Source organism: Mus musculus, chromosome 1 (assembly GCF_000001635.26).
Source record: "Mus musculus strain C57BL/6J chromosome 1, GRCm38.p6 C57BL/6J".
Taxonomy (NCBI): domain Eukaryota; kingdom Metazoa; phylum Chordata; class Mammalia; order Rodentia; family Muridae; genus Mus; species Mus musculus.
The window spans coordinates 97,720,313-97,736,592 of record NC_000067.6 but is presented as its reverse complement, the minus strand read 5'-3'; the positions used below and the strand labels follow the sequence as shown (position 1 = coordinate 97,736,592).

At 35.4% G+C, this 16,280-nt stretch overlaps 1 protein-coding gene across 20 annotated transcripts in view; it reads left to right on the top strand.

Moving 5' to 3' along the window:
* The window catches only part of Ppip5k2 (diphosphoinositol pentakisphosphate kinase 2), a 64,369-nt gene that overhangs the window by 33,819 nt on the left and 14,270 nt on the right, over positions 1-16,280 (top strand). For 14 of the 20 annotated variants that reach the window (XM_030253785.1, XM_006529496.3, XM_006529489.2 and 11 more), the window contains 8 exons: positions 1,485-1,626; positions 2,484-2,707; positions 6,555-6,682; positions 7,561-7,675; positions 9,091-9,198; positions 9,288-9,404; positions 12,759-12,923; positions 15,314-15,487. In XM_030253785.1, the coding sequence (XP_030109645.1) occupies positions 1,485-1,626; positions 2,484-2,707; positions 6,555-6,682; positions 7,561-7,675; positions 9,091-9,198; positions 9,288-9,404; positions 12,759-12,923; positions 15,314-15,487 (1,173 nt within the window). The remainder of the gene's footprint in view (positions 1-1,484; positions 1,627-2,483; positions 2,708-6,554; positions 6,683-7,560; positions 7,676-9,090; positions 9,199-9,287; positions 9,405-12,758; positions 12,924-15,313; positions 15,488-16,280) is intronic. The other 6 variants (NM_173760.5, XM_006529499.4, XM_030253787.1 and 3 more) reach the window with 1 other exon arrangement.

Here is a 16,280-nt window from a genome sequence, read left to right as displayed (position 1 = left end):
ATTTTACATTTATTTATGGCAGCACAGATCTATAATCTCCCTCTTCCTGCGCTGCCTTCCTTTCCTCGGGCCTTTCCTTCTGTGTCTGCTCTTCATCCCAGGTAAATGCTGATCTTGTGGGATGAATTTGCAGTGTTTCCTTCCTTTTCATTTTTTGCGGGATAGTTGGAGATAAATTGGCGTTAGTTTTTAAGTTTAGATAGAATTGAGCAGTGACACTTTCTAATGATGATTGTGTAGTTGGGAGACTTGTTTCTATATGAATCTTTTTTTTTTCTTTTTTTACAACCAAAAATTAATAGATTTGGTAAGGTTTTCACATCTGGTCTGCATTAACCATACGAGCTACTCATTTGAGGTCTGTCCTATATTTTCTATGAAACATTTTAATGATGTGATCAAGCATCAGGAATCTCTAGTACAATGTTCTCTTTCTCGCTTATGGAATGGCACATACAGTGAGTCCCACTAGCCCAGCATGTGTTCTGCATACCTGCATGACTGTTGCAGAGGTATCGTGCACAGTCCTTCTCTGTGTGATGGCCATACACATTACTGTTAGCTCAGATTTTTAATTGTGTCTACCATACCTGTGGGCAGGTCATTCTGGTATTGTCTTAGATCAGCTTCACCAATACATCTTTCTTGGCCAACAAGCTGATTAATTGATGGTCGGTAGTTTGTTGCTTGGCTTGGTTCCTTTTGATGCACCCTTTCTGTTTGAATCCTATATACAAGCTATTTACCATTTTTTACCTTGGTGAATCCCAGATTTCATTTTGAACTTGGTGCTCTTAGTTCAACAATATTAGATTTCTTCCCAACATTTCTGTAGAATCAACAAACTTCTCTAAAACAAACAAAGCTGTCTTTTAACATCAGGTTCATGTTCTTGATCCCTGACCATTTTGTTTTTCTTTTATAATTCTTTGTGACCTTGATGTCTCTTAGATGCTTTAAAGAATAAAATGCTATTCTCCCTGAAGTTCCACTACCTCCAGCAGTAACATTGGTCCAAAATACCAAGTTCACTATAACTGGAAGTACAATTCCTCTTTGCATTTTGTTGTATTTGTAGAAACCTATTTCATCTTGCTACATATCTTGCCAATGTAAGTTTTAAAAGTTCAGTGTATAATCTGAAACGTTAATAGCTCTTGTTAAATAGGAAAAAACTCATTAACAAAGTATAATAGATAGTGGTTGACAGTTTGAGTTCTGCAACCATCGTTCCTGTGATTGAGTCCTCTTCCTTCAAAGGCTTGGTTCTTCACCTTCTTTAGGTAATCTAATTGTAGTTAAAGTTTAATGTTGTTTTAGAATGAACGCCGGAGACTTTCACATCCCTGTTGATGGTATTATGTATGTTAAATATCTTAATACATAGAATATAATTATTTTCCCTGCTATGGAAAATTTTGTGTTTTTCCTCTTGGATAATGGGACATAACCCAAAATAAAACACTTATCCTGTTCATTTGTAGCTTACTCCATCTGGAAGCATTTCTGTTATCAAATCAATGCATTTGATTAAAAATCCAGTGAAAACCTGTGACAAAGTGTATTCCTTGATTCAAAGTTTGACTTCCCAAATTAGATATCGGATGGAAGATCCCAAATCAGCTGGTAAATATATATATTTTTTTAGAATTTAGAATAGAAGTTTCTGTCCTTTTTGTTAAACATGTTAAATAAAGTATATGAATCTTATGATATCAAGCCTTGCTTTGAAATATGAGTATAAATAGTATGAGCTAGGTTATAGCCATTTATCTATGACTGTAAGAAAAAGACAGCAGCATCTTACTTCATCATTGAGTATGTAGCATTTCCAAATAGATAAGCAGGAGATAGGCATCGTACAAAGAAGCAGAAAGCGCTGGTTCCAAGTTTAGTTTGAAATCGATGGTTGACATCTTAGATTTCTTTGTGATAAAAATGAGTCATTTGAACTCTTTAATATTAAGAGTTACTTTCTGCAAAATATAGTCTGCTTCTTCTGTTTGGTTACAGGAATTTAGGAAAGTAAAGTATTTAAATTTTTGCATAGAAAGCATTTTAATTGAGAGTTTTGCCGTATTTCTTGGTGTTTTCATTGTTATCAAAATCTGTAATATATTGTTATCAAAATAATTGTTATCAAAATCTGCAATATATGGAAAAGGTCTCATAAATATCAGACTTCTAATCCAAGTACTTGTGCTAAGTACTTATCCAAGCCTAAAGCCATCTAATTACTAATGATTCATGTAGATAGTAGTACTTCCTAGCTTCTTAGGGCTTTACTTTTTTCTCTTTAAAGTTTTTTACTCATAGGAAGCCAGTTATGGAATCACGTGGCTGTAATGACAGCAACAGAGGGTGAGCCAGAAAAATAGGGATTTCCAGGCCAGGGAGAGCTACAATAGAATACAAGTAAATTTCAGATCTATTCCTATTCAGATTTTTAAGCTGTATATACTAACAAGTGTCTATTGTTTTAGATATTCAGCTTTACCACAGTGAGACCCTGGAACTTATGCTGCGTAGATGGTCCAAGTTGGAGAAGGATTTTAAAACAAAGAATGGAAGATATGATATTAGCAAGATCCCTGACATATATGACTGCATCAAATATGACGTTCAGCATAACGGTTCCTTGAAGTTAGAAAACACAATGGAACTATATAGGCTTTCAAAGGCATTAGCAGATATTGTTATCCCTCAGGTAAGTTACCCTTGGGAGTTAATTTCCTTATACTATTATGTAAAAAGCACTTTCATGTACTCACTGTTGGATAAAGATAGTTTGCAAGATCCTAGAAATACCCCTTAACTTTTATATTAGGTAAATTTGAGGTATTATAAGCGTATTATTGGTAATATTAGTCTCATTGTCTGATTAGCTAGCCATCTGATGATATTGACTTTTTAAAAGTAGGCTTTACTTACTAAAGCATTTTTAGTTTTACTGGAAAATTAAGTAGCAGATCTAAAGAGTTCCCGTTGACATCTGTCCGTTCACAAATGGAGCTTGCTTTCTTCTTCCTCCATGAAGTTACCCACTGAAGTAGCATATTTACTAAAGCCATGCTGACATATCATGGTCACCCAGAGTTCACAGTGTATGTTAGGATTTATGCTAGTGCCGTATATTCTGTGATTTTCTTTTTTTTTTTTTAAGCCAAGTTTATTATAATATGTGTGTTACAGACTAGTTTTGGTGACATAAGGATGTGATTTTTTTTAGTTGAATAATAATACTCTGACAAACAAAGCAAAGCAGTGTGGAATAAATGAATTAGCAACTTTTTGTTGCACACAACTTGTGTACCTGCCACACTGTGCTGGGGTAGTGTGTGGGAAGGGAAAGAAAACATTAATTGTGGCCCTATGTAAGTATTTTCACAGGCTGGCATAGGGCTCAGGGGTAACAGCTTCCCTAAGTTACATAGACTTTTGGGTCCATCTCTGAAAGTCTCATTCAGCAAAAAAGCAGACAAACCAAATAGTCTTTTTACTTTATGTATAAATATTTTGAAAGTACTTAGAGATCAGGATAAGTAATTCTTTCAAGAGATATTGATTTTCTTATTATAGGAGAATAAGAGTAAAGTTATAACCAGATTTTGCATAACTGAATGTAATTTTATAGAGACTAAATTAATGAAGGATTAAAGGATGAACCCCATTGATGCAGAAGTTATGACTATGATAGAAGAATTAAGTTCCAGTTGCCATTTTAGGATCTTTTTCTCTAATGTAGCTACTTTTAAATGACTTGGCTGTTTGAAGTAGAAGCTAGAGTGGATATGAGATTCCAGTTGCCTTGAAATACGTGAATAGGATAAAGGTTATGAGGAATAATTTAGTTTGCCTTGTTTGTAAATGCACGTATAAAGAATTATTCAAAGAATACCAGTATTTCTTTCCTGATAGTCAAAGTCTAAATGACTGAGACTTTGTAAAGTGAACCTCAGCCAGGTACACCCTCTGTAGATGCTGTGCACATTTGACGGTGCTCTTCATCACAGAGGAATAGCTGTGTGCTTGTTTGATCAGAAATATATGCTAAAGATGAAGATTATTTAAAGTTTTTGAACCTTATAAATGTAAGATAGAACACTCTATTCTAGATAGTGGCTTATGTGCATTTTTTAGAATAGGCTTGCAATTCATATACATGTATCACTTAATGGTCTCATGTACATGTAAATGCTTTATATGGAAGTACAGTCTGCATCATTGTTTAACTTAAATTTTACCTCTTTCTGTTACATATACAATATATTTTAAGGTTGAGGATTACAGTTATTTTCTAAGAGTTTGGACCAAAAAAGAATGCTCATGTGTTAATGGAATCTAAAGATAATCTGAAATGTATTTAGTTGTTTCTTATTTCACTTGTATAGTGTCTTGCCTCTGTGTATATCTGTGCATGCACTGTCCCAGAAGAGGGCATCAGATTCTTTGGAACTAGAGTTTCATACAGTTGTTATCTACTGTGTGGGTGCTGGGAATTGAATGCAGGTCCTCTGGAAGAACAGGCAGTAGTGCTTCACCACTAAGCCAGCTCTTCATGCTCAATGGTGTGATCCTGCACTGTGTATATACTTCAGTATCTTCCATATGCAGCTGAAGAAACTTCTCATCAGAGTCTAGTAGTTTAAATTATAGTAAGTTCTGGTGTTGGTGTTGTTAACTATGGATTATGAATGGGGTTCCTAAGATCTTGCCATTGAGATTCTAGTGGCAATCTTGTGGAGATTGCCACAGGACAGCTTTAAGTAGGCTCATGTGGTGTCTTAATTGGCTCTCTTTGTAGCAGAAAGCTAATGATTATTTTACTTAATTTCAACAAAAGGATGGCAACTGAACAGAAATTTAGCTGTCTTGAAAAAGAATGTATAATAATAAATAGCATGCACGTAGAGAGGTAGACATCTATATCATAGTTGTAAATCTAGAAAACATAGAGACAGAATAGTTGCTCTAACTTTGCAACTAATAGAAAAGAATGTTAGTGTTTGGAATTTTCAGTCTTCTTTCCTTAAATTCACATGCATGTATTTTTCTGACAAGTGCATGTACATATGTATATTTACACATGTATATTTGCATTTATTTATAATTTCATTACAAATATGGAGTCAAGAAAAGCATACTGTTTTTCTTTTTTATTTAGCATCAGGAACTTCTTTCCACATCAATGAAGCTGTCTAACTATCAATAATCACCATTGACATTATTAGTTATTCTGATTAGATTATTGGTAATTTATTTGAAAAACTAATTTCTAGCTGGGCAGTGGTCGCGCACGCCTTTAATCCCAGCACGTGGGAGGCAGAGGGAGGCGGATTTCTGAGTTCAAGGCCAGCTTGGTCTACAGAGTGAGTTCCAGGACAGCCAGGGCTACAGAGAAACCCTGTCTTCAAAACAAAACAAAAAAAGAAAAAAGAAGAAAAACTAATTTCTTTTTATTTCTTTTACTATCTTTTTACGTGTTTAACATTGTATGAAATTTTCTATTTACTTATTACTTGCTAAATCAAATTTCAGAACAACTTTCTCTTATTATTTTTTATTTCAACATTTTTCTTTTATTTGCTTATTCATTTTTGTATACATACCTTTCTGTAACTAGTTTACACTTAATCTAGATTAACAAGATTTAGTGACTGAATTTAGGAAACTTTAAGTCTTGTCTTAGTGTGCAGATATGATAGCATGAAACCCTGACTAAAAACAACTTGGGGAGGAAAGGATTTGTCTGGTCCATTGAAGGGAGCCATATTGCAATGACCTTGTTTTCTTACATTTTACATTGTTCTAATTCTTTATAAATCTAATTAACTCACAGTTATTATAGTTGTCAATTTTTTATTATTATTATGCTTATAGCTAGTTAAAAACTTTAAGAATGTTAGACAAAGGCTTTCTTCCTTTCCCTCCCTCCCTCCCTCCCTCCCTCCCTCCCTCCCTCCCTCCCTCTCTCCTTTCTTTCTTTCTTTCTTTTCTGAGACTGGGTCTCATTGCGTTGTGATCTTAGTTGGTCCAGCCTAGCCTCATATTCAACAGAGATCTGCCACCTGCCTCTGCCTCCCAAGTGCTGGGATTATAAACAATTCACTACTACAACTAACTAGACAAAAGCCTTTTCGAAAAATCTGTTAGGCTTTTTGAACATTGATGTTAGAATGATTTTGGTTGTACTTCTTTTAATGGTAATTACCTGTGTGCTTGGTTTAAAAGTTTCAGAGCTCAGGTTTGTGTCTTTCATATTTTAATTCTTTTGATAAAAAGGAGGACTGGTCATAGAACGTGCGTTAATACATTCAACATACCCCTTTCAGTAGTCAGCAGACTTTCAGTCCCTCCCTTCCATTCTTCCAATCACACACACAGGCTTGAAAAGAAATATACTTGGAGTTGCCAAAAATGAAAACTAAAAGTTGCCTGCTTTAAAAGCCTTTATGTAATATTTGCGCCTCACAATAGTTCTTCACTTCAGGAGTGCATTTGCTAACACTACTTATTATAGCTTTGTTTCCTAACTTAACTTTTTTTCTGCTCAGGAATATGGTATAACTAAAGCTGAAAAACTGGAGATTGCCAAAGGCTACTGTACTCCACTAGTTAGAAAAATCCGATCAGATCTTCAGAGGACACAAGATGATGATACTGTCAATAAACTCCATCCTGTGTAAGAGACTGTCGCAGCTGTTCACATTTATATGCACCTAGTTTTGTGCATTTCACATCTAAAGAACTTCCTGGTTTTATGTAGAAATCAAGAGTGTGTCACTTGATAAATTATGTAATCTAGATATTCCTATTAACTTGTCCTCTTAGGGTGTGGCGGGGGTTCGAGGGAGGTTGAGACTTAAGCATGCCATAGGCACACCCTGTCAGGACCTACATCCCTGAGATGACATACATCCCTGAGAGAGACAGTGCTTCTTTCTGTCTGTTGTGCTGGCTGATGTCATATCACAATCTAGCCTTTACCCACGTTTTGGCTTTATGTCACATTCCCTGTGCCAGGCTCAAGCAAGGTTTTGTTTGGTGCCTGTATGAGAAAGGGGTAGGAAGATATTTTTTATCAGTTATCTGTCCTAACCACTGTGAACCCCATTGGGCAGCATTATTTCCTCTGAGTTCCTCTGTTATTGCTACTAGAGGAACTAAGTTCATCTTTTTCCAGTGAAGTTAAGTAATGCTGTTTTATGTTTTCTTTGTGTTTTGGGGAGGGTTTTGTGTGCATTTTGTTTATTTGTATGTTTGGTTTTTTATTTCTGGGTTTTTTGTTTGTTTGGTTTGGTTTGGGTTTTTGCTGGGTTTTTTTTTTTGTTGTTGTTGTTTTGTTTTGTTTCGTTTTGTTTTGTTTTTACTATTCTCAGAGGGCTTAGTTTGTTTTAGTTAGAAGAGTATCTATCAGAGACTCTCAGTTGCAGAATGATAGATTGATTTATGGGGCTTTTCTTCTAATAAGATTGAATTCCATTTTATAAAATTGTTTCCATGTTTGATATGCTTTTGATTATGTGGTTATATTTTCACACCCTCTGCTTCTAACTTCAGGTATTCTAGAGGTGTTCTGTCTCCTGAGCGGCACGTCCGCACCAGATTATATTTTACCAGTGAGAGTCATGTGCATTCTTTACTATCCATTCTTCGGTATGGCGCCTTATGCGATGTAAGTTCGGGTTACTCCATGTAACTGACAGCAGTGGGCATGGGGCTTGTTGGGTAATTCACCATCCAAACCTTAGGCCTGACTGTCAGGCAACGTTGGGAAGCAATGCACCTGAACTCTGTCCCAAGCTCAGAGGGACGACGGGGTGGCTACGGGTGACTAAGGCCAACATGGACATTTAAAAAGATTTGTTATGGAAATAAAATTATTATAATCATCTCGGGGCCTTAACAACACTAAATTATGTTTCAGAAGATATTCTAGGTATTTTTTTATTTTATGTGTTCGTGGGAGCAGACTTGGAAAGATTTCTAATTGTTTTGTTTTGTTTTGGTTTTAGTTTTTTGAGACAGGGTTTCTCTGTGTAGCCCTGGCTGTCCTGGAACTCACTCTGTAGACCAGGCTGGCCTCGAACTCAGAAATTCACCTGCCTCCCAAGTGCTGGGATTAAAGGTGTGCGCCACCACGCCTGGCGACCTTTGCCAATCTTACTTCCTCAGTGTGCACACATGTAAATGTGCTTTCTTACTCTGCAACTTCCATCGCCTTAAGTTTGAGATAAATCTTTTCTGAAGTAAAAAGGAAATATATACTGAATTTTAAAATAGACCAGTCAGCATGTAGTTTCATAATTGTGTTCTTGTAGAATAGGAGTCATGCTAAGCTAAAGTTCATTCTATTATTTACCCTCATTATATACTGTAACACTGGTGGATTTTTACATATTTGTAATGCTTTGTTATACATGGACAATGAAGAAACCGTTCCTGTGATGTTCCAGTTACTATAGACCTTGCTGACTTTACCTCGTGCTTACAGTAGTTTCTGGGTTCTTTTTTGTTTTTGTTTTTGTTTTTGTTTTTGTTTTTACAAGTAGAGCTTTCTGTCTTAGATGTCCTCATTCTCTTATAATTCCTTTCATCTCTGGTGCACTGATTACACATGTGAAGATGACTGACTTTTTCTAAAGTCATATCTAATGATGAGGGATATGATAAGATCAGTTGGATTTTTGTATGTCTCGTTATACTGATTATTTTACAGTCACTGTAGTGTTAAGTAGTGGCATTTTTGATAGACTTATGCTACAGAGAGAAGCAGTCATCTTTGAAGATAACGTTCTGTGCCATGAGGCATAGGACTCTGCTAGGCACTTTCAGATTTATAAGATTCAAAAGCTATTCTTACCCTTAGAATTCAATAGCATGTGTTATATTTCAAGAGATTTTTTTTCTACATCTTGTAAATTGTCTTGACAAAACTTAGAAGTATTGTCATATGTGGTAAACATTGCAAATATTTTTTCTATTCACCGGATGTATGTGATAACACATTAAGTAAGCTGTCATGATGGTAAGAAAGTGACTTCCATGTGCAATGGTATGAAGAATACTTACCAGAGACCCTTTGTTCAGGACTCAAAGGATGAGCAGTGGAAACGAGCTATGGATTATCTAAACGTCGTCAATGAGCTCAACTACATGACGCAGATTGTTATCATGCTCTATGAGGATCCCAACAAGGTAACGGAGCTCTTGCTTTGCACATGTGACCGGAGGTAAGCAAATACTTGAAATTCCTCACTGGAGACGTGTTCTTTTGTGTATTTCAGGACCTTTCCTCAGAGGAACGCTTTCATGTTGAGTTACATTTTAGTCCTGGAGCCAAAGGCTGTGAAGAAGATAAGAATTTGCCATCTGGCTATGGGTATAGGCCAGCATCCAGGGAGGTAATGCAGACGTTCAGTGCATAGCTACTCCGCTTCAGATTTTCATGATGTATCCACAAGCTTTTCCATTACTCTATAAATCATTTCCATGGCAGCTAGTAGGAAAAAAGGCTTTACCATTTAACAGTATAATCTGATGGACCTGGGGCTGGCTCAGCACTCAAGCATTGACTGTTCTGTCAGGCAGCCCCAGTGTTACAAGTGACCTGTTGAGAATGCAGGTACAACTCCCAGTGCCCTGATGCTCACAACAGTCTAGAGCTCGTTTCAGGCCCTCTGCTGGCCACCGTGAGCACCTGGCACATAACATGGTACCCAGACATGCATGCAGGCAAAACACATAACAAATTACACATTAAATAAGAATAAATGAATCTTATTTTCAATATATATTAAAATTTTAAATATATATTATACCAGAGCAAATAACAAGTTGATGTCTATTACACCATTGAGAGTTTGATCTCTTTAGATAGTTTGGGTTCTAAGCTGTGTTTAGAACATGTAAGTATAGTTGTAGTTTTCGGTTCTTTTGTCTGTTGAGTACTTACTTTATACTGAGCATTGTGCCCAGCATGGCTTCTTCAGTTCTCACCGGTACTGTATTTAGGACTAAGTGCTTTCTGGAACATGTTTTAGAAAACTAGCATTATTCATTTCTGATTTTTCTATTATTAAATTTTGTTGTTTGGGAAGCTGCATGTATAATTTTTAAAACTTATTTAGTAATATTCTAATCATATGATCAACTTATTGAGTATATAATTTCGTGTTTACATGTCTTTTATATTTTTTTAGGTAATTTGTATTTTGGCTTTATTTAAATTTTAAAATTGAGGATCTATAGTTGTCAATATTCTTGGATTATCTTTTTATTTTTTATAAAGTGAGTGGTGCTGCTTTTATGGATTTTACCAGTACCTTTTCTTATCTGTATTTGCTATTTAATGAGCCCTAGAAGGAAGTTTTGGCATCCTCCTGTTTTCAGGAAGCAGCAGGTTCTCCTTTGGCTTCGTCTGTATACATGTTTTTATTCAACCTGCTCTCGTGCTCCGTTTCTGTCCAATCCACTCCTAGACCATCTGTTTTGAAGTTTGCCTTTGCTGGTGTTTGCACATGGAGCTGCATTACGTGGAAATATTTTATTAGTCGGTTCACTTTTTTTCTTTGGTTTCTATATTTGAGGCATATGGTCTAATTCCAACCTCACAGAAAATACACTGGGCTTTTCCTAGTAGCCACTGCCTTAATGGCATTGTCAGAGAATGTATTGAGTGTGCTTTATCTTCAGTGTATAAGGATCTGCCTTATTGTCCTGTGTGTGTGTGTGTGTGTGTGTGTGTGTGTGTGTGTGTGCGCGCGCATGTGTGCGTGTGTTTCATTCATTCTCTTGGTCTCTGTTCAATACAAGTCTTAAGTATAAGTCAGGTAAAACTTATTAGCAGTGTTGCTTGGATGGTTTATATCCCTCAAAGAGTCTTTTTGGTCTGATTGTTTTTTCTGCTACTTAATGTGCAAAAGTATCTCACCAAGATTATGAAGTATTCTGACAGTTTTCATTAGTTCTGTCAGACTTCTAAGCAGTAAGGATTTTGATTTTTTGTTGTTGTTATTGTTGTTTTTAGTGTATATATCTTTTAAACAGTTTGAGACAGAGTCTTCATTATGTTGCCCTACCTGGCCTGAACTTCCCCATGTAGATCAAGCTAGTCTCAAGCTCACAGAAATCTGCCTGTCTCTGCTTTTGCTTCCCAGTGCTAGGATTAAAAGCCTGTGCCACTACACTGTATCCATTTTCTGGTTTGTTTTTTGTTTGTTTTTAATTAAAAATATAGTTGCATCATTTCCACCTCCCTTTCTCTACTTTAACCCCTCTCATGTCCCATCTCTCCAGCCCCTCCCATCTCCCCAGCCCCTCCCATGTTCCCCACCTTCTCTCAAATTCTGTCCTTTTTTATTGTTACAAACATGTATGAATACATAAATATATAAATAAAACTTAGAGTCTGTTTAATGTTTTGTGTGTGTGTGTGAGAGAGAGAGAGATCTGTATGGTTAATCTTATTCTTTGATTTGTCATGAACAATTACTGTGATTATTGACATATTTAGGATAAATATTCTTAAATGGTATTTGTAGCCTTTTATCTCTTTACTGCCTTCTCTTCCTGCCTTTTAATTCTTTCACCATGTTGACAGGATTCTTACATTATCTTTGTAAGCAGTTAATTGATTTTTATGTGTTGTTTATGACTGACACTGTGGTTTAGTTTGTTTGTTTGTTTGCTTTTTAACACTTGCTTGAGGCACTTAATAAATGTCAAAATAAATTTTAAATAATTTTTAATTAGTTAAAAATCAACAAATTAATTAAATGATAACTAGAATAAATAAATATTTAGAATAGCATTTTGAATAATACTCTTCTGTATATTTTAATTACTTTTCTCTCAATTTAAGATGCAACATTTCTCTGCCCTTCTCTTCCAGCTCACTAATTTGATCAGTAGTATTTTTCAATTTTCTGTTGAACTCTACTTAGTAGTATTATTACAAATTGACAATAGGCTTTAGTTGTTTTCAACACAACCCTTTTCCTTTGTTTCTTTTTATAAGTTCTAATTCTCAGCTGAGCCTCAGTTTTAATAACCTTTATTATTGTTTGTAACTAATAACATTATTGTCAACTCGACAATGGCTCATTTGGTTTTAAGTTTGTTTAATAATTTTATATTCTAATATATAATGATGTAATGTTGGTATAATGTATTGTAGCTTGTCTATAACCTGGCTATATTCAGTTCATCTAAGTTCTTGGCATATGTCACACAGTAAAATATCAAAGGGGTCATAAAGTGATTATTTTTCATATATTCTCATACTTATTGGAAATATTTACTGTAGCGTTTAACTATTCTAAAGATTTTTAATTCAACAGTTATTTGTTAGAATTGTTCATCTGTTTGATGAACTTTGGCTAAAGACTTGCTTTATATGATTATAATTGCCATTTTAGCCCTAACTTTTCCCCAGAATATGTATATTTCTTGAAGCAGTTTGTCTCTCACAATACCTGGTATACTAAGAAGGTATAAGATTAATAAGGAATTAAATTAATATTAATTCACTTGAGGAAAAACTTTTATATAATAGCTATAGCAGCTGGCTGTTAGTTATCAGAAGCATTTTATTGACGTTTAGAGTTTGTTTGCTTGTGAGAGTTGACAAGTTCTTTCTCTGTGGCTTTACAAACTTGATTTTGGGGCGCTGCTGGGAATCCTGGCATGTCCTGTCACCCAGCTCAGGAGAGGCGTTTTAATCTTAGTTTTAAGTGCATCATATTCTTTCCTCACAGAATGAAGGCAGAAGGTCTCTTAAAACTGACGATGATGAGCCTCACACTTCTAAACGAGATGAAGTTGACCGGGCCGTGATGTTGTTTAAACCATTGGTGTCTGAGCCAATTCATATACACAGGAAATCACCGCTTCCGAGGTCCAGGAAGATTACTGCAAATGAGGTGAGTATCTATGGAGAGTGTGTCCTGTACAGGGCAAGCTAACCATAGTCATTCAAAGGAAAAGAAAATACAGCTTAAATTGTACGGCTAGGAATAGGAACAGTTTTAGTTATCAACACTTTTTATTTTTCAAACAAATATTTAAAAACAAAAACAAAACATAGATGCTGTTAAAATCAACACAGCAGATAAACCAGGCCTAGCATCATCTACCTGTAAGCCCAGCACTTTGGAAGTAGACAGGAAGCATAGGGATTCAGACATCCAGTGTCACCCTTGGCTACTTAGGGAATATGAGGCCAGCTTGGATTACATGAGACTGCAGAACAAAGGAACAAACAGCATGCCCAGAGATACAGCGATGAGTGTTGAGACCAGAGCTCTGTGTGCAGCTCTCAGCCTGGCATGGGCTGTGGTGGCTCGGGAAGAGAGAGAGGCTTGTCTAAGAACTTGCTGAACTTACCCACTTTTCTTTTGTCTTCTCACTTTAACTATTCTTCAGTAAGTACCTCAATTAAAAGCCTAATATATCAGCAATTATTTTTGTATAAAAGTAGATAAAAATTGCCTGAGATACTTAAATGATGCCTGATACTAGTAACACTGCAGGTTTTCTTAGCCAGATTGCAGAAACCTACATAGGAATTTGAAAGCTTGATGATATAATTGAAATTTATAATGGCATATTAAGATCTATAATTAAGTTAAACCAGTTATTCTCAGTTAAGGAATAAGATTTAAATAATATACAAGTCGACTGTTTAGAAGGTAGCTTAGAATTGTTTTTAGTGTCTAAGTATTTTTAATACTTGGAGTTACCTTCTTTCTGTTCCTTGCATTGCTTGAGACCAGTGCTTCTAAGTCTTTTCTAAATATTTCATATGAAGTAAGAAGTTAAGCTCCCAAGAGAAAACTCTTAGATCGTCTACTTTTAATTGATGTTTAAATATAAAAAGTATATAGAATTATGTTTAACATTATTTGATAATAACGTAAAAAACAAAAAGAATTACCACTACCCCACTTATAACAATAATACAAGTTCTGAATTACATATTGGGGGAAAACTAATCATAAAGTAGATCACCATAACTTTATAAAAGAAATTATATGTTAATGTTCCTCTCATATGCTATTTCTACTTAGTTATAGAAGGTTAATTTAAAAAGAAGAGAGACTCTAGCTACTTGTGATCATTTGTTCTATTAAAACGTAAACAGAAATTGAGAAATCTGAAACTTTGTCCAGATATCCTAACTTCAGGAAAACAAACAAACAAGACAGAAATTATTTAAACTAATATAGTCTAATCCGCCATTTGTGTGAAAGCAGTGTTTTTGATATAGTGAGAAACAAATAATTTTCTATTAAGTTTTTCAGAATTTCTCAGTTAAACCCTTTCCTGTGCCCTCTACAGGATCTGTCTGTGTGTGTGTGTGTGTGTGTGTGTGTGTGTGTGTGCGTGTGCGTGTGCGTGTGCGTGTGCGTGTGCGTGTGTGTGTGTGTGTGTGTTGCTAGCATGGCAAATAGAACCACTGCCGTGGGTAACTACTAAAACAGAGTACACATTTTCAAATCTTTTTCTTGTGGATGTTTAAGTAGTTGCTTCCAAGAGATTATTCCATTGTGATGTGCCAAGCTTTTACTTTGTAAGATAAATTATTCAAGTAAAAGTTGAAGACTTTTTCCAGCATCCTCCAAATCCATAGGTGTCAGTTTATACTTTGAAGAGACACACAGAGAAAGGCATTCCCTTCATTATCTACAAGGAGATCTCAGTCTGAACTCACTGTCTGAACCTGCACAGTGTGCACAATGAGAATGTTTGCTGCAGGCTTGGTCTCCTGCACCTATTGGCTCTCTCATGCAGGGCAAGCACAAACACTTAGAGCAAATCTGTCCATTTGATTGCCTCTGAATTTTGCAGCTGTGGTCAACCCAGTTCCCTTTCTAGGTTACACACTGAATTTGTTTTACCTGCTTATGCTTTAGACTAAAATTTCCAACCAAAAATTTGCACAAAATCTTTTTAATATCTAATATAAAATAAACTCAAATTCCTTTTATTCTTAAATATTTTCATTTAAGAGAAAGACTATAATTTTCTAATTTTAAGGAAGATGGGACAACTAGTAGAAAATATAGCTTATGTCTTTAAAGATAATAAGGTCTTTCTATGATTGTTAATGCTATATGCCAATTATTTAATTTCTTAGGGATTTACCTATTTGGCTCACAAATGAATATCTAATAATTTGCCTTTGAGGGATAAGCAAATGCAAATAAACTGTATTTTTTTTTCTTCCTGATCATTTGGCTCTAATGTATCTAACTTTGCATGCTCTGCTTTTTTTTTTTTTTTGCCTTTTTTTTTTTTTTTTTACTTCCAGGAAGAGACCCCCCTGAGTGTGTCTAGCCCAGAGGGCACTGGCACCTGGCTGCATTATACCAGTGGTGTGGGTACTGGGCGTCGAAGACGCAGATCAGGGGAACAAATCACCTCTTCCCCTGTCTCCCCCAAATCATTGGCTTTCACATCCAGTATTTTTGGCTCATGGCAACAGGTTTTTAAACTTTATTTCATTAAATATTTTCCATTCTTGCATTCAGAGCAACAAACAGCTATTTTTGAGGACATCTAATCCCTTGTCGTTTACATCAGAGGAAATCCTTCTGTCTTAAATTTAGTACCTCAAGATACTTCTGATATTGTTCAATATTTCATGGAAAGAAACCATCTATGTGGCATGCATTTCGATTTTTCACTGGGGAGCTTTTAAATATACAGGAGATTTTAAAAATCCTAACTCTCCTGGGTTTGTAGCCATGCTAACAAAAATAAATTAGAAAGGAAAAAAATCTTTCTTAGACCTTAGTTGTCCTATAAACTTCAAGAAACATACTTAACACACTTTGATGGTTAAGAATATTTGCTATCCCCTCATTATTTGAAAAGCTTCATTCTATTTAGAATTTGCTGTGAATATGAAATTTTTGAAAATACCAAAAATTAATGTGGCCTGGTCTTAATTAGTGACAGATATCTAAACATTGATTGGTCTCTCTGTGATCCCTTTATTTGGAAATATTACCATAAGGGAAATATGCAACTTGTTCTCCAAACACAACAATAGGCATGTGCAAAGTTGTAAAATGTTTTTCACTAAAGTAACTTCAGAAGGACTTTCTTTGATGACATTCGAAACTAAAACTCTCTGGTTGTCTAATGGAAGGCCTACCACCACATGACTTCTCTGATAACTTCAGCTATTTCCTCTTGGAAATTTAATGCATTTGATTGTAGGAAAAGGGATTATGGTATCCACTAAGGCTGAATACTTAAAGGTTACTCTGATA